The sequence below is a fragment of the Falco punctatus genome, assembly GCF_963210335.1.
Source record: "Falco punctatus genome assembly, chromosome: 1".
In the NCBI taxonomy this organism is placed as follows: domain Eukaryota; kingdom Metazoa; phylum Chordata; class Aves; order Falconiformes; family Falconidae; genus Falco; species Falco punctatus.
Genome location: NC_137580.1, coordinates 54,715,457 through 54,736,996, shown reverse-complemented (window position 1 = coordinate 54,736,996; position 21,540 = coordinate 54,715,457). Strand labels below are relative to the sequence as shown.

Sequence of the window (21,540 nt, the reverse complement as noted above, 5' to 3'; positions counted from 1 at the left end):
AGCTGTCTGGCTAAGGGCATTTCAGCCCTCTTTCTTGCCTCCTAGAACAAGTGAAAGGTGGCACACAATGCCAAACCTTGCGATTCAACAGCACCCACGCTGCTCTCTCACTTAGGTTGGTGCCAACTTCAAAGCAGACAGCCCAGGGAGGTATGAGAGCAACGGCAGCGAGAAGACAGGAGAAAAGGAAACTGCCTGAGAATGATAAAGAACAAAGAACTGGTATTAAAACAAGAAAAATTCATTAGGTCACTCACATCACAAGAGACTAAGATTGAAAGCCTTAGAGAGAAACAGTTCAGGCAAGGACAATTATGTTTCCTTGCCTGTATAATTTGCACGTAGGCAGCAGAAGTAGGAAAGAATTGCAGGGAGTTGAAAAGATGACCTTATATTTCAGCCAACTATATGGCTTGCTCTAAGATTTGAATACTCTCTTGGCTTGTGCCACTGTACTCAGTTGTGTTACTAGTCAAGTCATTTATATCAGGCTTTTGATAGCTGATTACTAGTCACACGTTGCTCATTTGCTATGAGTGCCTGGCATCCCAGTGCATGGAAGCGCGCCATAGCTGCGCCTCTATAATGCTACAGAATGCTAAGTACATGGCAAAGAATACAAGGCCTTGAAAGTCTCAAATTAGCATATAGCCTTGAATCTATTTTCTCCGTACCACAGTCCTGGTACTTACTCTGATGGCATGAAATAAGAATCATGTTTGCAAAGAACTTTTTTGCAAAGACACTTTAGTGATGAGCACCACAAAAGTCTGAGAAAGTAATTCTGTCCTTGGGATTTGGTTTGAATAGCACATAATAAACATGGCACAGGACTGCATGTTGAACAGTAAGGAGAAAGTGAAACACTGAATAGCTGTTCATTAAGAGCTGCGCTATTCAATCTGCACACTAAAGAGATACTCAGAAGAAACACAGCAGTGACCATGTATTTAATATGCATGCCCATGAAGGAGAATTGAGCTTGCAAATACAACACTATTGTATTATGTTAGCAGGCCTGACCTTGCAAATTTCATCACGTTCTCCAAGACAGAAGACAGAAACACATATAAGAATTTTCTGAATAATTACTTCACTTGCATCTAGCAGTCTTTAGTGAGATTAGGTTCTAGGAAGCTGGATACTGTGTAAGTAAAGAGAGAATACAGCACACCTTTTGGTAATTTAACATTTTTAAGTTTTGTACATTCAATTCAGTCTAACAAATGCTGCAAGCACAGGCCAGGAGATAAAGTGCCAAAAGAGTGAACAGTCAAAGGATATACTCAAATGAAAAATAATAAGGGGAAAAACATTAAGTCCAATGGAAGAAGCTTTCTTGTGCTGTCCTGAAGTCAGACAGCTTGGCCGAGCTTTAGTGGATGCTAGAACTCCAGCATTAGCCCAGAGATATCCTACATATATATACAGGGAACCATCATTTGTATTAGCACTCACCTGTCTTCTTATAAGCTCTGCTGCTTATGAGGGTGTGAAGCTAGATTTTCTTGTACTGTATACATGAAAGCTCTATTGGTGTAGTGAATCAGGTATTCTTAAAGGAATACACTGAGCCTTCCTCAGCTTTCTGCGATATTATACCAACCAATCTCTATGGTATTAGAAGCAATCATAATAGATTTTTAAAAATAATCATCAACGTACTGAAATGCAAATAATTTCTTTTCCCATTTGGCTTATGGAATTTACTTCTGCTACCCTAACTTAAAGCCACAACAAAAGACAGCAAACTGACTAAGGCCAAGTTACTCTTAGCATGCTAACATTTTAAGGCAAAATTACAAGTCTCCTGTAAAAATTTAAGTATATAATCTTATGGTAACAACAACCACACAGAAATCAGGAGGAGTCATTTCATCTAAAGTTACAAAACGTACCCTAAAATCAGAGTGCTAGAGAACAAAACTAGTAGACATCTAGACTGAATAAGGAAATTAGATGCCATCACCAATGACAGAAATACACAAAATATGGTCTTTTAAGACACACACGTACGAATTCTCCCAATCAGGGACTAAATAAAGAGGTCACCTTGAGCTACAAATTTGACTCCAGCCTGGACCACTTTCAAAGGCTGTCAAACTCCAAGCAATACTGGTAATAGAAGTACTACATAGGAATCTGTATAGGCTACTTTATAAAAATGAAAATAGAAGCAAGCTGGTGAGCTTTTGGGCACTGACGGGCTTTGGGTTTGTAGGGCAGGGCTGGCAGTTTTTATTTTAATGGCAAAAAACAAAGGCCCAGAAAGCCACATTCCACTCCCACTTCCACCAAGCTTAGCTGGATCATCTGCTTGGTCTGCAATGTAGTTCTACATCTATCCTTGGGATAGGCAAGTACAAGACAGTACAAACAGAAGGCATGGGATTTAAAAATCTTCATCTTTGAGAGAAAACTGGACATATAAATTGAGTCTCCCATTTAAAAAAAAAAAGTATCTATTTCTCAGTAGTTACCAAGTATGTCTTTCTGCTGATGACATTTAAGTAAGCAAGTCAGGTTTTATAGTCTGCAGTTTCAAGATTAACCATTTGATTACAGACATGTGACATGTTTAAAAATAAATTTAAAAAACTTTTTAAAAATAATTTAAATAGGATACATTATTCTGTTCTTCCAGAGACAGAATTCTGTTGTGTCAGATCATACTCATGAACACACACCTGCTTTTCCAAATATAAAATGGGCTGGTATTTGAAATTAATAGTGTCTTAAACCAAAGTCAGTTATGTCTAAAAATACAACACACATCAGCTGAACAGAGTGTTGGAAATTTATCTCCTGTTGAAAGGGACATCAGTTCTTTTGCCCTTTTATTCATGGCTTTGTTCTTTCTAATAATGAAAACCACCTTTGTTTTTCTCCTTTTGCACCCATACTTAGCTCACACGAGAACTGCTCACCGGAAGTATATCAAATTCATTCACTGCACTCTGGCAGCAGAATAAATCAGAACAAATTGATGAGCCTAGGCAAAGGTATTGGTTATGAAAAAAATGAAGAGGTTATCACAATTCTTTCTAGAACTGCACCAAACATTATAGACACATGTGAATAGGTGTCACTAGAGCTAAAGGCAGACGCAGACCATGAGAGACCAATACATATGCTTAACATTCTCTTCATCAGGCAAGAGATCCAAGGCCAGTGAGAAACAGATGCTACAAGAGCACACACCCCACAGTCCTTCCTTTTACCTGCTTATCCCAAGCAAAACAACCTGCACAAGGAAACAAAGTTTCTCCATCAAGCTGGGACCAGTGCCAGGACAAACTAAGCTGCAGATTCAAAATAGAACTGATTATTTTAATTACAGGAGGAATGCTTGCACATTAGCTTAAAACAGGAGCTCCCAAACATGACACAAGTTACTTTCAGGTGACTACCAAACAACAGAGAATTGAGAGGAACGGGCCATTCAAGCACCAAGTGTCCCAAAACCACAAAGTACTCTCGTCTAGCTACACCCAGCCCAACGGTGCTGGCAAGAACTGCCTGTTGCCACCTCCACAAGAAAGCAGGACATCAGATTGGAGGGACGCTACCTGTGCCATCAGCACTGGCAGAAGGCACAAGCACGAGTGCCATCATCACCACCATTACAAGAACTCTTCCCAGGACCATTCTACCTATGTGACCAAATGTGGAAACTAAAGTAATCATCTCCCAGGAGTGAAGAACACAAACACATGCTAAGACTGACCTTCTTGTTGCTTATGGACTTCACTAAGTGTTCAAGAACAGTTGTATACAGAGCCTTAAGCACACACATGGTATCCGTGACACCTCAAGAACAAACAAAGCTGAGCAAAGTCTGGCTGTTAAGGTTTTGGTTTGAAAATATTGCAGGAAAGGGGAAAAGATAGAAAAAGAAGAGTATTTATGATAAGTCTTATTAATATTTATTATAAGTCTTATTTGCCCACAGGGCAAATAAGCTGGAACTCCAAATATGAAGGATGCAGGGCAAATTAAAAATTTTAAGCACTGTAGAATTACTGGTTTGATGGGCCTGCCAAATGACAGCACACTCCCTGCAAAGAGTTCTGGCTGCAGAAAGCCCTTAATCCCAATGAATAACTAACTGGGAATAATGTCAGCAAAACAGCTATCAGGATGAAATGCTGTTCAAGTTGACTGGAGGAACAACTGCCTAAAGCTGGAAAGCAGTATGTTCAGCACAACCTCAAAGCAAAGAGCAGGAGCTGACACCACAGTTTAAAATCTGCCACCACCATCTTCTACCTTAAAAGTTAGGCTTATGAAGGAGGAGGACAGAAGCAGCAAAGGAAAGCAGAAACTGTTCTCTTCAGAAACAGAGCAGCATAACTCTGGAATTAATTTAAGAGTTGAGTCCAAGACTCTTCCAGAGAGAAGATCTGGGAAATCAGTACCTGCCTGTACTCGGTGCTTCTCACTTTCCACTGAGCTGGAAAGGAATACTAAATCCTTGCACAGAAGAACTGTTGAAGAAACAACTTCACAGAAGCGATGTACCAGAGAAGGTCTATTGAGCTCCGCTAAGCGGCTTACTCTAGTCAGGATTGCTACCATATATTTCCGGTAGAAAGAGATGCATCTTCCCTGCAACATGATCAGGTCTGAAGTCCTCACTCCAACCAGGACTCTCCAGAGGAAAAAAAGATTTTACAGTGGATTAGATATGCCTGATCCAGTTTATATTCTCTGAAGCACCTGTTACAGAATGCATTCTCTTGAAGCTCTTTATCCAGACTTTGTTCCTCCCCATGTCTTCCCTTCTCACAACTAAACTTCCTAAACCTTTTTTTTTTTCTCTACAAGTTCAGGGAAAAAAAAAACACTTTGAAGCTATAGGCACCAGAATACAAAGATACAAGGAGGATGGATGACCAATTACACAAAATTATTAAAAGGAGCTTGTGATAACCATTATCCTACATAAAGATATTTAAAGCACTTAGGACCTATAGGATGCAGACAGCTGGCAGCATCTGTGTGACAGATCAATCAAGCCAGTGGCTTTTGCCACCTATATACTGCTCTGCATCAACAGACAGATTACTGAGCAGTCATTTACAGACAACAAAATCCCCCAACCTTGCCCACACAAACAGCAAGTAAATAGTCCAGAGTCCTCCAGTCAAAAGTCAGATGTGAAGTCACATGGGCTGTTGATAAACAAGAAAGACGCATCCTGCTTTATTAGCAAGAACAAAGTTGTAATTATCCTACTTGTATTAGTCCAAATAATCTGTCACTGCACTGGGAGTGAAAGAGCTGTATCATTACCACACTCTAGAAATTCCCAAAGGTGCTCTTTCCCTCCAACAGCCTCATTAGACTTCTGGCAGGGAAAAATCAGAGCTCCAAGGAGCAGGCCAACACACACAGCTTTGACCTCACTCGTTTAAAAGACACTTTCATAGCAATCCATAAATGCAACTGGGTGTGAGGGAACTACCAGACAGCAGCTCCTTTTGTCTCATGCTGTTGTCCTAAGGAAATCTGCTATGATACCCCTCCAGACAACATGAAAAATGACTGTACACATTTGGAGCAACCTTTTCCCCTTTCTACATTGTAGAAGAGACATTTTTCTAAACTGATTTTTGTTGAAAAAATTAAAGCTTTTCCTCAACAGAGAGTACCAACAAGAGATTTTGACATGCACAGGCATCTCAGCTGTGTTGACTCTATCAGATCTCCTCCAGCAACTACTCACACCCTGCATGCCCTTGCAGTTCTAAGTCTAAAGCACTCTCCCTCCCCACCAAACACAGAAACAGGAACTTATGTTTTGCTCTCTCCGTACTTTTTTTTGCATATAAGATGCCCATCTCTTCCTTCTCAATCCTAAAAGAAAACTTCAGCTTGGCTGAGGTTGCATGCACTGGAAAAATATTCACTGCCTATAACTAACACTGACAGCTCTTTCTACACCAGCACGTTTTCCAACAGCACCAATTTCCTGGGTGTACTGGAGCCCAGTTCAAGCCATGGGAAACTGACACTTTGATGCTTCATACTGGAGCTCCCCATCCTGTACAAAGGCTGCCACCCGTTGCTACTTCTGGAAGTCAACTCCTCCTAGTCACATAGCCCTGTACCCCAAGCATACAGCAACGGGATACTCCCCTTTCCCTATACAGAGATTCCCCCTTACTTCCTTCTCTTGGGAGATACCAAAAGACAGGAAAGAGGCAGAAAACAAAAGCTTTCAACACAGTTTGAGATTGCACCACTTCCAAGAAGCCTGCTCTGGCTTTGATCTATTGATTTCAAGGCCCTTAATGTGGGAAGCTGAAATGCAAGTTTTCTCCACACAATTCTAAAATGAAAAAGAAAAGCCAGTATGGCACTGCAGAATTAAGCACTGCACTGAAAAACTAACAAATATTGACAGGGGTGGAAAAACCACAAATAATCAGATCTGCCTATAACCAGAATATTCACTTAAAAGTACTGGTTGAAATCCAAAAAAAAAAATTAAAAAAAAAAAAAAGGAAAGAATTAAAGCTATTATTCAGCAGTGCTACATCAGAGACACTACTAGCAAACTACAACAAATGGAAATTAATGGATAAAATCCCACAAGCACTGGTAGAAAAGTTTTCTATTAAATCTTACTGGAATGTCACCTCAGAGCTAGCCCTGTGAATTATCATTAATTTATCCCACAGCTATCTACAACAGCTTTGCTTACTTTCTCCCCTGAAGCTACTAACAAGAAGCAAAATGAGGGAAAGGAATGAAGTAGCAAAGCATTTGAGATACATTTTTAAATGAAAACACAGATCTTTTTGTTTAGGATACTCCAAGAAGCCTCTTCCACCAACTGCAGTGCATCCTTCATACATGAGACTGGAATAAATCCAGTTTGATGTGTGTCTTTGAAGACTACCCATACCAAGTAAACGTCTGCAAATCTAACTGAGGACTGCTTCCCCTGAGGAAATAATCATCGAAAGATAAGCGAGGGAGGTAAAATTACTTTGCTGCTTCACCAGCTTTATTTTTAACACCCTGTTCCCTTTATGCTCATTCTCCTCACAGGGAGTATCTAACCCCTCAGCTGTGCTGTGCCAATCTAAGAGGCTCTGGATGCCAGGAACTGCAACGCAACGGCCGCCTGTGCTAGAACCACCATGCAACAGCCACCACCTCTACCCTCAGAAGTGGCCACATGCCTGGGCCATCCTGAGAGAACAGCATAACACTGCCTGCAGCCCATACCTCCAGTGGGCACAGGTACCTACCTTGACCGAATCATCACTCCTAGCAGAGGAGCAACACTGGCAGAGCAGCAGTGACCTCAGGGAAGGAGAAAATAAGGCCGCCGCAAGACTGAAAACTGCATGTTCATAATTAAAATGTTTAGAGGGTGCTTTTGCTTCTCTTCAGAGGAGGCAAGCTGTTTCTAATAAAGGATTATTTGAGTCGCTTGAACTTTGTTGATTTATGATGTTTTTTCATGTTATTCCAAAACTGAAGGCTCCCTTGTCGAAATAAAAATTGGTTTTGGGAGGGGTAGGATGTTAGGCTAAACTTTGATACAATTTCTTTCAACTCAGGCGAGAGTCACCTTTATGACTCGGTGATTCTGACACCTCCTTTTTCTTGCCAGCATAATTTCTTCTGTGAAAACAGTTTATTTTCTTGTCTGCCTTTAATTGATCCAAACACTGGCAGAAGACAGACACCACACATGCATGATCCCAAATCAGGACTTTCTTTTTCCAAACCACAACTTTAAAAAACAACTTATCAGAATCAAGAAAATTACAAACAGAAAACACACTTCTGTAGTTGCTGTTCCCCCCCCCCCCCCCCCCCCATTTAGATTGCATACCTACAGCTATGCTTCTGGACTAAAAGAAAATTTCCAGAGTTGTTTTTGTTGCAACAATATATGTGAGTTAGCCCACTGAAATGAATCACAACAGTCACAGAAACAAAGCCAAGGGATTCAACACCAAACGCCTTGGCACAGTGGGCAACCCCTACCCACACCAGTCTGACAGAGGTGAGGTGGTCACTTCTGTCTCTTCGTTCCACCCTCCCCTTCCCCAAACCAGCTGGAAAATGCCCACCACCAAATAGCACTCTAGCTAACACACCATGGCTCCTTTTTTAAACAGGGGGGAGGGATACAAGACAAGCTGTTAACAAAGGCAAGCAGTTAATAATACTTAAAACAAGGAATGACGCAAAACAAAATAGGAGAGGGGGAATATTAGTGCTTTTCCTCAGACATTCAAACTTCCTTTCTCTGACAGCAGACTGGAGAAAAATTTTTAAGAATTTTCTAGATTAGTAGACATTTGGATGAAGGATTTTCAGAGTCCATTTGGGGGGAACAGGAAGGGACTGTCCAATACACCTGTATCAGGTATAAAACATGCACCACTGATATTCAAGAAATTAAATCATTATGAGTTCCATAATTTCCTAGAATATTTATAGGCAATTGAGGACTAAAGTGATAGGTATGGATTTGGGGGTTACATTTGTTTTAAGAGATCATAGCAAGACCTCTAAATTCCACCAGGGCCAGTGTCTTCTGCTGTGATACACCAGCACAATGTAACCTGTGCATTGCATGGAAAACAGCACTTGCAAAGAACCACAAAGAGATTTTTTAACCTCAACCCCCTGTCCTCTGTAGCCATGTAACTATTCTGCTCCCACTTGAAATCAGCTATTTATGGGCATCAGCCTCTGCTTATGTAAAAGCAAGACTGCGCTTCTTAAGCCAGAGCAAAGGTTACAACTCTTTGTGCCAGTCTGTGGCCTGCTCCTGAAGTACAAATTCACCTGAGCTTCTTGGCCTTCTGGTTTTAGTGGAAAGGTCACTTGCAGGTGTTTTTTTTTCTCCTGCTCTGGAACGGGAAAGTTCCAATACTAGAAGATCCACTTTTCTCCATCTTCAGTTCACCTCTCCTTCCAAGAGTCCCATCCTGTGTCAGGTACTTGACATGACGCAGTGGTGTCACGCATTATTAATACCGTATATTAAAGCCCTTTTCCTGAAGTTTTGCTGAATGTATCAGATCTAAAAAAAATTTTGGGAACTTGCGTTTTACAGATTTCAGCTCCCCACTGTTGGCAAGAAAAACCTGAATCACAGAAATGTATGAACTGAGAAATACAAGGCAGGTAACAGCCTAATTGATCTTTTCAATGACACTGTAATCCAGCCAGAGAATTGATCGCTCACAATTGCAATACTGTACTGAGGTCTACCACTGCCTACGGGAAAGGAAAAAATAGGAAATGTATTTACAGTCTCAGGATGAGGACTTTGGGTTTTTTGCATTACATAGAGTATGTGCAGCCACTTTCTCTACAGCTTGTAGATAACGAGAGGGCTGGGATTCTTCAGATGAAGATAGGGAGATTTTGGAGGTTGGAACAGTATAGGGAAAAGACATCATGGAGAGTTTTTCCTTTCATGCTGTTCCTGAAACTCACTGTGGGATCACATAGTACAAAAATCCCTGTCTTATTTCCAGCATCAACCAGGATCACGGAGAAAACCCTGCAAAGGAGAGATTAATGAAGATCATTTCCCCCTTACCTTACTCATTCAGCCGCACAAAGCAGAATTAAAGAATTGCTTGCCCTGCCTCCACCATGCTGCTCCCTAGCCTGTGAAGTGCTCTGTGAATCACTGACAATAACACCAGAGCCAAAAAGCCACAGCAGTATTATTTTTCAAAATCTAAGCTTGTCAAAGTTGATTTGAAAATCAAGCCGTTTTTGATACTAGGCATAAGACCTCAGAACAGCAGAAACCAGCAAAATGTGTCTCCTCTTCAAAAGGGCAAATGAACCATATGCTCTCCTCTCCTCACCAAGAGGTCACTAGAATATTTTAAGTCATTAACATCAGATGCAAGTTCTGCTATTAACTCTGTTGTTAAGCAAGCCATTCTGCTCAGATAAAAATTACTAGCAATAATCATTATACATATACACAAAAAAAAACCCCTAGCTAACAGTAGCAAGTTATACTAGAACTTGCAGAGTGACTATCAAGGTAGAGGACTCTTACAACCAACTAATGTCACAAATAAAAAACTTCTTAAGGATTTAGCATCTAAATTCTCAAGAATTTAGCCTGCACATCATCTTTTCAAGATCTGAAAAGGAAGGGAAAATAATTTCAGTTCCTTATTGGTCTACTATAGCAGTGCACAATGAATTAAATAACAAAAAAATCCCACCAAGCCAAGGAAATCAGTTGTGTTTAGTTTTCTAAAATAAAACAGGCTTAGTGAAAATAGTTATATTGGATACCAAACACATTTTGCACTGCCCCGAGGAGTTTCTACAAAGGAAACTCAGTAGCATACCCTGAAAATGCCTGCCGTAAGTCATAGGGGTTTTGCTTTTGTATCAAGAAGGACCTTGTTCACGTAAACAGGCTCCTAAGCACTACAATAATACAAGCAACCAAAGTAGCACTGAAAATAAAATCAAGTGATGTTCACTCACCCCTTGCCAACAAGCGATAGATGCACAGGGTGATGGAGTCGGCAGGGGCCTCGGAGGGCCTCGAGTCCCACCTCCGGCTCCCTGCAAGGGCAGCTCCCAGGTTCGACCAGGCCGCTTCCAACTTTGTCCAGCCAGGAGTGAAACATTCCAGGGATGGCGAGCTCCCAGCCTCTCTGGGCAACCTGCACCAATGCTGGACTGGCCTCCTGGTGAGGCAACTTTTCCCTCTGCCAAGTCACAACCCTCCCTATTTTAGTTTACGACAAGTATCTCACCCTCCTGTCATGTACCTCTGCGAAGTGCCTGCCTGCTTCCTCAAGAACCTGCCCGCAGGTACTAGGGGGCTGCTGCCATGTCCCTGCACAAAGCCACCTCTCCTGAAGCAGCCCAGCTCCAACACCTTCCCTCTCAGGGCAAGTCCTCCAGCCCCAGCCAGCCTGGGGACCCTGCTCAGCTCCCCCAGCTTGCCGACGTCCCTCCCGCACTCTGGGCCCCAAAGCTGGGTGCAGTATTTCAGGTGTGGCCTAGCAAGCGCCCAGCAAAAGTGAACTACTGCTTCCACCAATCTGCCAGCTCCAGAACAACCACGAAGGGCTAACCGCCCCTGCTGCCAGGAGGACACTGCAGGCTCCTCCGAGCCTGGGGTCCCACCAGGCTTCCCAGGCCCTTCCCAGTAGAGCCGCTGCCCCAGCGGCCACTCCCCACCCTGTCCCAGGGACAGGGAGCACAGTTATGCCACTTATAAAAGGCAGTGACAGGCAGAGGTTTCGTTCATTTTAAGCTGAGGCACATTATAGTTCTTCACATTCTTACAAGGCTGTCTTGAGGAGGCGTTCTGCCACCCTTTCACCTGAGGCAGCAATCAGCACAGCTGGGAGAAGTTTCAGCTATCAATTTTGACCTTATGTTATTAGTGCCTGTCATGGTTTAACCCCAGACAGCAACTAAGCCCCACACAGTAGCTGTTGTAGTCATTTGCTATCTAAGGGACTGAAGGGGCAAGGAAACAGAGCACTTTCTTCTTCAAATGATATATTGGAAGGAGGAGAGAAAGCTTACATCTTCAGGGCCCACATGCCAAAACACTCATACTTTCCCCCTGTGCAGCTGCCCTTTTAAACAGCACTTTCACCCCTACAAATCCTGCTTCTTCAGTAACATCGTTCCAAAACTGTTCTTGTGGGGATGTTTGCAGAGAACCAGTGTAACGAAGTATTCACCCATGGACAAAAAGCTTCTAGACTGGTAGATTTTCCAAACAAAACATAACGCAGTTTTTATAACCTGTCATGAAACAACACTTTGCAGATCAGCAAACACATTTTACAAGCTAGAAAACAATTCTGCTGATCAACCTGCTGTTTATCCTCCATACTTGGGAAAGATTCCACCTTTCTTTCTAGAGGACCAATATTTGCCTTTAAAAAAAATAAAAAGGTAACCAAAACCCCACGTCATTAACACTAGTGGAACAAGTGCAATGAGGTTACATAGCTGCGTTAACTGACCTTCACCACCTATTGCATAACAGCATTCCAGACTCTGGTGTTACGGGCAGATCTTTTACCTATTTTAAGATTTTAGTACTCGAAGGAGAAATTAATTCAGTTTTCAGACATTTAACAGCTCGGTCCTGCATTTCCTGACATTAGCCTTTTATCAATAGTATTATTCTTCTGATTATCCTCACCCCTGTGCCAAGTGCTACTTGTAACATGGCTTAAATGCATCTCATAAGGGAACTGGGTCCATGTATACAGGACAGGAGGTCAGCTGCCAGGCCACTGGAAAAGGAAAAAATTTCTAGAAGGTAGTAGCCTGACAGGGTCAGAAACTTTGGGCAGATTCTTCTACGCCCTTTAAATCAATTTAGTTTTCATTCCACTGAATGACTAACTTAGCCAGAATGATGAGCATCCCAACTGCCCTCTATGCAATCCCTGAATGCTGCCCAGGACAAGATGCAGATAGCAGTGAAGAATTCCTCTCCAAGTCCAGACACTATAACAACAGTAAAGTTATTCTGCATTCACGTAGATCTAGGACCACACACCTTTAGACTCTTCACGGTTGCCTTATAGACACATCTGGCCTAACTTTAGGTTGTCTACAAATCAGGCAACTTGTCTAATCCATTTGCGTAGGTTTATTCTGGTCTGAGAATATATTTGCTCACTTTAATAAATTCATTCCCTCCAATACATCTGTAATGTATAAAGGTAAGACTCTTCCAGTGGAAGAAAAAGAGGGGAAAAAAATGAAAGAAAGGCTAAACACTGAAAAAATTGTAGGCACGGCTTGGAGACTCATTCAACAATTTCCTACAATACTTAATTAATAAAACCACAGTCCTAAAGCTTGGTGCATCGTTCTATACTTAAATGGTTATATTCAAATACTCTCACAAGGCAGTGGGACTGGCTGCTCTGGAACTGCTTGCTGGAGAAAGTGTTTGTTGGATTTGATCCATTCCTATCCAAATAATGGCAAGACTGCAGCCGAAGGTCCCAGTCTGGCCAGGGGCACCACCATTCTAGGAACCGTATCAACGTTCAAAGGAACTAGAATCTCTATTCAAGGATCTTAAAATCAGCTTCACAGCAAAGGAAGAGTAGAGGTCTACACATATTTGGAAACAGAAACACTCCTGTGGGACGCAGGTTACTGGTATACTCAGTGAATCAGTTAGCTTACCCAATACTTTTCATCAAAAGAATTTCATCCCTGATGTTCCTCAAATGCCACACCACATTTTGAAGGTCACATAAACAAACCTGTATATTACCCGAGTTCCAGGTCCCTACACAGATACTCTGAACAAGTCCCTTCACTAAGTAAAAAAAGATTTTGTCAATGAACTACCTTCACCTCCTTTTAAATTACATTTTTGCAACAGGAGCCGTAAGCCTCAGCTCTTGCACTTCATCCACAGGAATTAGAGACACCCTGAAGAAACCTTGTTTCCAGGCTCCTGGCACAAGACGGTCCCGATGTTTACCTGCCTGACTCATTTCCCTGGTTTTATGCCTCTCACGCTCTTTCACAGAGATGGTGGTGCAGCTGTGGTATGCCTATTCTGCTGTAGGATGCAACACATCCAGAAGCACTAAGGAATACACCATGGCTTCTCCTAGAAGCAGCACCACTGATACAAACTTAAAACTGCCACCTTCAATATGGAAGTTGAGCACAGGTAAGTGTTCTGCTAGAAGGAAAAAAAGAATATTACTCATCAACACTCAAAAAAACCCTCCGACTGGCAAATTTCTCCTTAAGAGAATTCTCAAGGGGAACATATACAGGAGAAAAGTACCAGACTTATTAGAAGTTGACAAGGTTTAGCCTACACACATCTAGAGGGAACAGCATAGTCAAGCACTGACCATAGGGGACTGAAAAATATGACTTGTTTATTATTACCATACCACTGTAAAGGAAGCATTCTTATCAGCTGGCAAAGTGTGTAAGGAATATAAGTCTATGGAAAAGCCATCCCTAATTGAACCAAGTCTCAACAATGGAGAGCATATTAATGAGGCAAGGCTAGGCAGTGTGATGAGGAGATAACAATACCCATAGGAGTTACACTGGTATTAAATGCAACTTTATTACTGTATTACTCTCTTATGAATCTTTACAGCAAGAATAACTCTGTTTATACAGATGTTCTTTCAACCACCAGTTATTCTAGTTTAAACACACATACAGGAAACCTTGACATTTTAAGATTACAGGCCATTAGATTAAATTAGATCTGTTATTTTGCTGTAGTAACCTACCAGACTTTACAAGGCTGATGTATTCTTTCAGTGAAACTGAGATGCATTAATTGAAATGAGATACCACACCTTTAATAATGCAGATTGACGTAGCTCACTCACGGGTTTTTTCATTTGGTGCCTTTATTTTAATTCCTCTGAGTGCTACTAATATGGTTCATTTTATCATTCAGAGGGCATTCTTCACTTAAGCAGCACATGCCAAGCTAAACTAAAAAGAAACAGGACTGGTTTGCTGTTACACAGAGGGATGCATGGTTGGTATTTACGCAAAATTAAGCAAGGCTGAACTCCAGTTTCCTACCCAAAGTGACTGGCAATCAAAGTGGAAAGTTCACCCAATTCAAAACCCCCACCTTCTGTAACACACAGATGACACCAATTCCATCACCACTTGAAATACTCTCTTAGAAAACACAAATTGTTAAATATATAAGCAGCCTCAGCAGTAAGAATCAGAGCTCTGGCCCTTTTCCCTGCTCAGGTGAACACCTTAACACTACTGGTTCAGAGCTCCCAGGAGAGACAAGAGGAGGATTACGGATAAAAGGAGAGACGAGATTATGAGGATCCACCCAAATTTCAGTGCAATTTAAGACTCCCCTGTCCTTCGGGGTCCAGATTAAAGAAATGCTGTCAGCTGAAAAGGAAGACTTCTGGCACTCAGAAGACCTGCTCTGGTGAAAGGTCACAGACCCAAGGATTAAAGACAAGACCCCTAAGACCTCTGGAGCAGAGGAAGGGAAGCACCTCAATCCTTGCAGATCTAGACATTCACCACTTCATGTCTTAGCTTCCCCATCTGTACAAATAGGACAGCCTCCATTTCCAGCCCCACCAGGGGAGAAATGCACTGCAGACCACAGGGTGGATTCCTGTCAGCGCTATACAATAGTGACAGCATTCACATGAGGATTTAAACCAGATGAGAATCCAAATAGCAAGTCACACAACTTAATCGTTAAGAATAAAAATGCACAGCAAGCCCAGAGTTTTCAATCTGTCCATTTCTGCTTTAATTTCCTTCCATGGCACTATTTTACAGCCTAAGACAGGTTTTAAGCTGTCTCACACTGCTAACATCCTCACTAGCCTGTCTTCTCCATATTAGGGAGGTCCGCCAGCCCTGATTGCAACCACAATGGAATTTTTTATTTTCGTTTGAGAGGTGTCATTTTAAATGGTCAGAAGCGAGCTGGAAGACAGAGCACACTGGACATTTGCTAACACCTCTAAGCCAAAGAATAAACTGGTGAGAGACAATTACAGAGCCAGGTGAAGCAGATGGGCTTAGTAGTCAGACACAGTGTGACCCCCATTTTCTAGTTTTCACCCAGATCAATAGGGCTTGGCACACAGAACATTGATACCTGTAATATTCCTCATTTTTTAGTTTTTATGTATTTTTCAGATTGACATTGCTTTTCAATAACTTTGGACTAATGTGTCAAGTTCTGCCTAATTCAGTCATCCAAATCACCCAAATTCTGAACAGTGAGCAGATTTTTGGAAGAGATAATAATCCTCATGCTCCAGAGCAAGGAAATATAATGTGTTAGGCAAATTAAGCCACCTTTACTTCACTGGAAGCTTCTTCCTCCTTTCTCTTATTGGGAGCATCAACTCGGCATTGCTGGAAAGGCAGATGCTTGCCTTGCACCACAGCCATGGCAATGCTCCAGGCTCCTGACACACTCCCTCAGGCAAGAGGATGGTGGCAACAGTAACAGCCCATTACAGCTTTGTCATTCATGCATCAAGCAGATTAAAAAAAGTGAGGGAAGCACAAGAAGTTATAGACAGCTTTCTCTGTACACACGGACCCCCTGGGCCTGCATGGAGGACACAAGGAATTAGGAGCCCTTCTGCTCTGCTCACCAGGCCCTGGGCCGCATGAGAACAGGCATGAAACCTCCTGTCACAGTGAACTGTGGAATAAACTGCCCAAGAAGGAAGCTTCTGCCTGACCCACAAGTTCCTGCTCTTATACAGGAAGACTTACAGACCCTTAATTATTATCATGCCTGGAGTGATTGCTACCTATGGAGATTAATTTTTTCTGTTGAGGTCTTGGCTTCATTAGCAGTCAGCAGAACTCACGGTCACAAGGCGTTTTATGTGCCATACGTACGATGGAATCACGTGCCTCTTCTCTCTTGCTCCTCTATTAAAAAGAGGGCTGTATAGAAACCACCGTATTCATCTTCCCAAGACAACCAGTGTTTAAACACTCTTCACCTTTCCTCTTCTAGGCTGCATACTCACCTTTCCTTGACACAAAAGCCCTTCTTTTCACGTTCCTCATTGTTCCTCTGGTCCCACACCAGCCAGCTTACTGTGTCAGTGCCAATTCCCTGAAGTCTGACACAGCACTACCTTTCTGGCTGATGCTGGAGTGAACCATTACAGCCTGAAATTCCAGGGCTTCAGGGAATCTTAAAGTCACAACGATTTTAACAACAATTTGCCTAACCACTGTCGGAAAACAGAATCCACTGAGGCTTACTAAAAGCTACAGATTAAATTCAAAGCTCACAGCTGAAGGGAGCTGCTACCCTGGCATCTGGGTTTATACCACCACCTTCAAGCGTGTTCCGTACCGGCAATCAGACGAAGAGCTATTTAAAGTGCCTCTATTGTTACGTGCCAAAATATTTAACTATTAAATTTCACGCGCCACCTGCCCGTCTTCGTGCTTCGGGGCCAGCGCGCACCACGGGCAGAGCTGCGCCCCGGCCCTGCCGGAGGAGCGAGCCCGGAGCCCCTCTTGGGCCGGGCGAGGAGGCGGCGGAGGGGGCTGCGGGGGGTCCCCCGCCGGACGCGCTGCCCCCGCCGGTGCTGGCGCCCCCGGCCCGCCCCTCCGCGCACTGCGGAGCGCTACCTGCGCGGCCGCCACCCGCGGGCCGGGGCGGGGGAGGCGCGCCCGGCGCTGCGGTGGGGAACCCCGCGGGGGGACGCTCCCTCTCCGCGGCTCCGCGCACCTGCGCGGGTCTTGTTTACCGCCGCCCTGTTCATCCCGACCCCGCGGGCGGGGAGGGGAAATGCGATTAAGAGATTAAGTTTGGCAGAGATGCGCGGGGGGGGGGGGGCAAGGCCCACCAAAAGGCGCGCAGGCTGCGCAGGGGCTGAGCCCCAGTTCGGGCGGCCCCGGCTGCTTCCCCGCAGCGAGCAAAGCGAAGGGGCGGGGGGTGCCGGGACGGAGCTCGGCGTGGAATAAAATGCCTGCGATCCCCGGGAGGCGGGGGGCAAGGACACCGGGTCGTCCTGCGGCATGTCCCCGATGGGGGCCAGCGCCAGGCGCCCGCACCCCTGCCACCCCGCCGGCTACCGCAGTAAGCGGTCTTACCTCGATCCACTTCTGAGCCTCGGTGAAGGCCAGCTCCGGCTGGGGGGCGTCGGGAGGAGGCTGGACCTCCCCCAGCTCCAGCCCGGGACTGGCCATCTGCAGGGCCCCGGCGCGCCGCGGATGCGGCGGGGGAGCAGCCAGGCACCGAGCCGCCAGCCCGAGGTGAGCCGCGGCCGCGGCGGGGGGACGGCGGAGGCCGCTGCCGGCCTCTCCCTGCCTCGCAGCCGCCGGGGCGGGGGCCGGGGGCGGCGGCGCTCTGCAGCCCGGCTGGCTGCGGCTCGCCTGCGGTAACCTCTCTGCCGGTGCCCGTCCGCCCGCCCTGCCGGCTCGGTCCTCCCTCGCCTGCCGCCCCGCCCGCCCCGCCGGCGGAGCGGAGCCGAGCTGCGCTGCCCTGAGCTGCCAGCTAAAAATAAAACAGACGGGCGAAGCCGCTTTGCCTTCAGCCCATGCAAATGCCCGCGCCGCCGCCCCCCCGCCGCGAGCACCGCATCGCAGGCGGCGCCGCCACTGGGGTGCGGGGGGGGGTGGGGGTGGGGAACGGGAGGCGACGCGATAGCAAGGCACCCCCGGCTTGGGGGGCGGGCAGCCGATCCCCCCCACCTCGCAGCTGCTGGAGGGCTCCGAGCCGCCCTTACACGTGGCGAGCTACCGGTCGCTGCTGTTGTATTAAACACCTGATTAATTAATGTTGCTGCTGCATGAAGCACCTGAGAGCCTCCGGCCCCCCGCGGCGGGACGAGGCTGTGCCCCCTCGCCCAGACCCTCACCCACCCACCCAGGGGCCGGGGGCTGCTGCCGCGGGAGCGGAGCGCCGGCAGGTGCCTCTGGCGGCTCAGCACATCTCCTCGTCCTGCCGAGGGCTGAGAGCGGCCTTGCAAAAACGTGTGGGTGCCAGCACGGCGCCTGGCAGCGCGTTTCTTCCCTCAGAAGCACAGCATCAAGGTGTGCTTAACAGGTACCGCGCGGGGACGCGCGTCCCTTTATCCTCCTCTTGCGGAGGAAGAAAACAAACTCATCCTGCAGAGACTTGCGCGCCTAACTTGCATCATGTGAGCAGTCCTAGCTCAAACAGATGCTCTTTAGCCTAAGGTTAAGCATAGAAGTTTCTAGAAACTGGGGAGTGGGGGGGAATTTCACAGGGCATTTTTAAAGCCAAATCCTAAAAATCTCCACTAACAAGTGTTCGAAAGATGAGCCCAAGCCACTTGTTTATACTTGTGCAAGCATGGAAAGGTATCTGTGTGCTGGAAATGCGGGTATGTGAACAGTAACCCCTACTACCGAGGTTCTTTTTGGGAGGGGTCAGAACTGGCCACATTTCCCGCTTGTGGTAGTTGTCAACATATTGTGACAAGAAGCCACCTGTAGGAACTACTTTTCAACATTCTCTTATTTTAAGCCTGACTTCATCTCAATTCAAAAGCTGGGATTTCGAATCTTGTTTATTGTTCTAAATTAGTCAAAGAAAAAATGCTAACTCTTCAACTATAAATATATCAAAAAAATGCATATATTCAACTATTTCCATTCTAGGATTTTGTCTCTATTGTTCTTTACCTTTTGGTTTTGTCTTTGTTTATTTTTTCAAATTTGCTGGAGTAACAAAGGGCCTAAAACCAGGAGATAAGCTTTACAGGGATTTTTCTGAGAACTACAACTAGACAAACACTAGATGAATGGTAATCTAATCTCAAACATCTGAAGAGAAATAATAAGTGTATTTTGAAATACTTATGCTAACAAACTATTTTCTGATTCTTGTAATATTTAAATAAATCCGATGTATATCAGGCATCAATTAGATTTATTTTCCTGGGGCAGCGGAAGACTAATAATTTAAAATAATTATCCTACTTCTTTTTTTATTGCTGTGCAATATCAAATGTATGATTCTGCTGTCTGGTGATCTCAACACCACTTCCCAGAGAACTAGAAGAGCTGAAATGGTCTGGGGTAAGCATCCTATGGCACAGAGCATCTGTTCAAGACCACCACCACATACCTTGTCTTGAAAGGTGGACATTCATTTCTCACTTACACAGCCAGTTTTCATGGATCACTAAACTAATGTGCTCTTACATGCACTCTTACACACATTCCTATTCACACACTTACATTCGAGCATACAAAACTTTTAAAATGTATTAAATCCACACAGAGACATGGATATAGAGCTAGTGCAGCCTTAAAGAGCCCTGTTGTTTATTTAGGAGTGTAAAAGACACCCTGAATGGCAGCAGGAATCTGGCCACTTCTTTTCTAATCCTAATCCTGAACCTGCTTCCCATTCAGTCAAGTAAGAGGCAGCATCCCTACCTTCCGGTTCCCATGGAAACCCACTTCTAGCATCAGCCCAGCTTGCCTTTTTTCTTTAAACCACCATCTGCCTGGGGAGTTGGAGGCTTGCTCTAAGCCCCTGGAATACCAGTCATAGGTTTCTCAATGGTTTTCATTTCTCCATTACAGCCCCCTGGCAACTGATACAGGAGGCAAAATACGAAAACAAGCACCTTAGAAACTGCAGCAAGGTTTTCCTGAGATTACTGTGCTGCTCCTGACCAGAAACATTGCCAGAAACATAATCATGGAATTTGTAACAGCAACAAAATAGGAGAATGTTTCTGGTAGCTCTTTGCTTCAGTTTAGCTTCTCTGGTTTTCTTTCCATTAAAACTCAGCCTGGCATCTCATCAGTCCTTATTGCCTGCAACAAACTTGCATCTGTACGTATTAGATAGGGGAAAACCTATGGAGATTCAGGTATCAGTGTCAAGCCATGTATCTTTGTCCAGGCACAGTCACCTTTCCCAAAAGCAGACTGTGCCTATGCACAAGTAAAGTAACTGTGGGAAAATGTGTAGTATGGTGGTTATAGGAGAAGGTGGAAGCAGAGAAAGAGGGTCTTTCTGGTTACTGGGGATCTCTCTTGCTGTTATACACAAAAGGAAAAATAGAGGCTTTTAGGAACATAAAGTTTCAAGAGAGTGAGGATTCAGCTTGTATTAACCTGTTTGGTCTTCTACCCAAATTAGTTTTCCCCACTGGAACTGTCCTGTTCCTTTTTGTCTTCAACATCACATCTAAAATCTTTAAGCCTCTTGAATAGCAGGAGCAGGGGGTTAACAAGGCCTGGCTGGTGTCACAGCAGGCCTGATCTTATCCCACAGCAGCAATGAACAGCTTGCATCGAGGAAGCTGTGTCCTGGAGAGCTTCTGCCGCTATAATGTGTCTCCCTGAAGGAACAGGTCTGGTGTTCCAGACCAAGTTCTGAGGAAAACCTGCTCCTAGGTGCCATCTTTGTGCTCTTGCTCCTTTTTCTGGTTGTATTAGCCTGACAGTAAACCTTTTTTTTCAAAGCAGATCTGACATGATGTGCCTTTGGTAACAGGGATACCCTCCATTTGGAAAAAATCACTTGAACCAAAAAAAGGTTGCACAAAAAGCAAATGGGTGGAACACCCAAGGATCCTCTATTTCTATTCTATTTTACCTGGCTTATTAATCTTTCCTTTGTGAGCTTTTATAAATGCGCCTTAAACCAGCAAGGCCCCTGGGCTGGTTAAGAAGGGAAGTTACCCTGCTAGCACCAGGGCTTTTCTGCCTTCTTATCTCCTCCGCAATCTGTCAGTCCTGGCTGATGTTCTCTGAGCAGAGCTTGTTTTTCTCCCAGACCATAATTGTCATAGTTGGGGATGTTGCACAGTCCTGGGCCAAATTTTGGAGAAATCTGAGCTGAGCCATAAGTGTACTGCTCTGGCTAAATATCTTCTCTGTTGTTTGCTCAAGGACTTTTATACATTTCATTGGTTTGCTTGTCCTTTTCATCCTTTTAACAAACCACTGAATGTCACACAGAGAACTTGAGGCCATATGGTATTAGTTGTAAAAATTCTGCTTGGAATTCCTTCATTC

The 21,540-nt window shown here is 44.5% G+C and overlaps 1 protein-coding gene across 2 annotated transcripts in view; it reads right to left on the bottom strand.

The window, feature by feature from the left end:
* Positions 1-17,859, bottom strand: part of LIMCH1 (LIM and calponin homology domains 1) — a 181,361-nt gene extending 163,502 nt beyond the window's left edge. For both annotated transcript variants that reach the window (XM_080373762.1, XM_080373763.1), the window contains exon 1: positions 17,629-17,859. In XM_080373762.1, coding sequence (XP_080229888.1) covers positions 17,629-17,724 — 96 coding nt within the window. In that variant the 5' untranslated portion in view covers positions 17,725-17,859. The remainder of the gene's footprint in view (positions 1-17,628) is intronic.
* Positions 17,860-21,540: the final 3,681 nt, after the last annotated feature.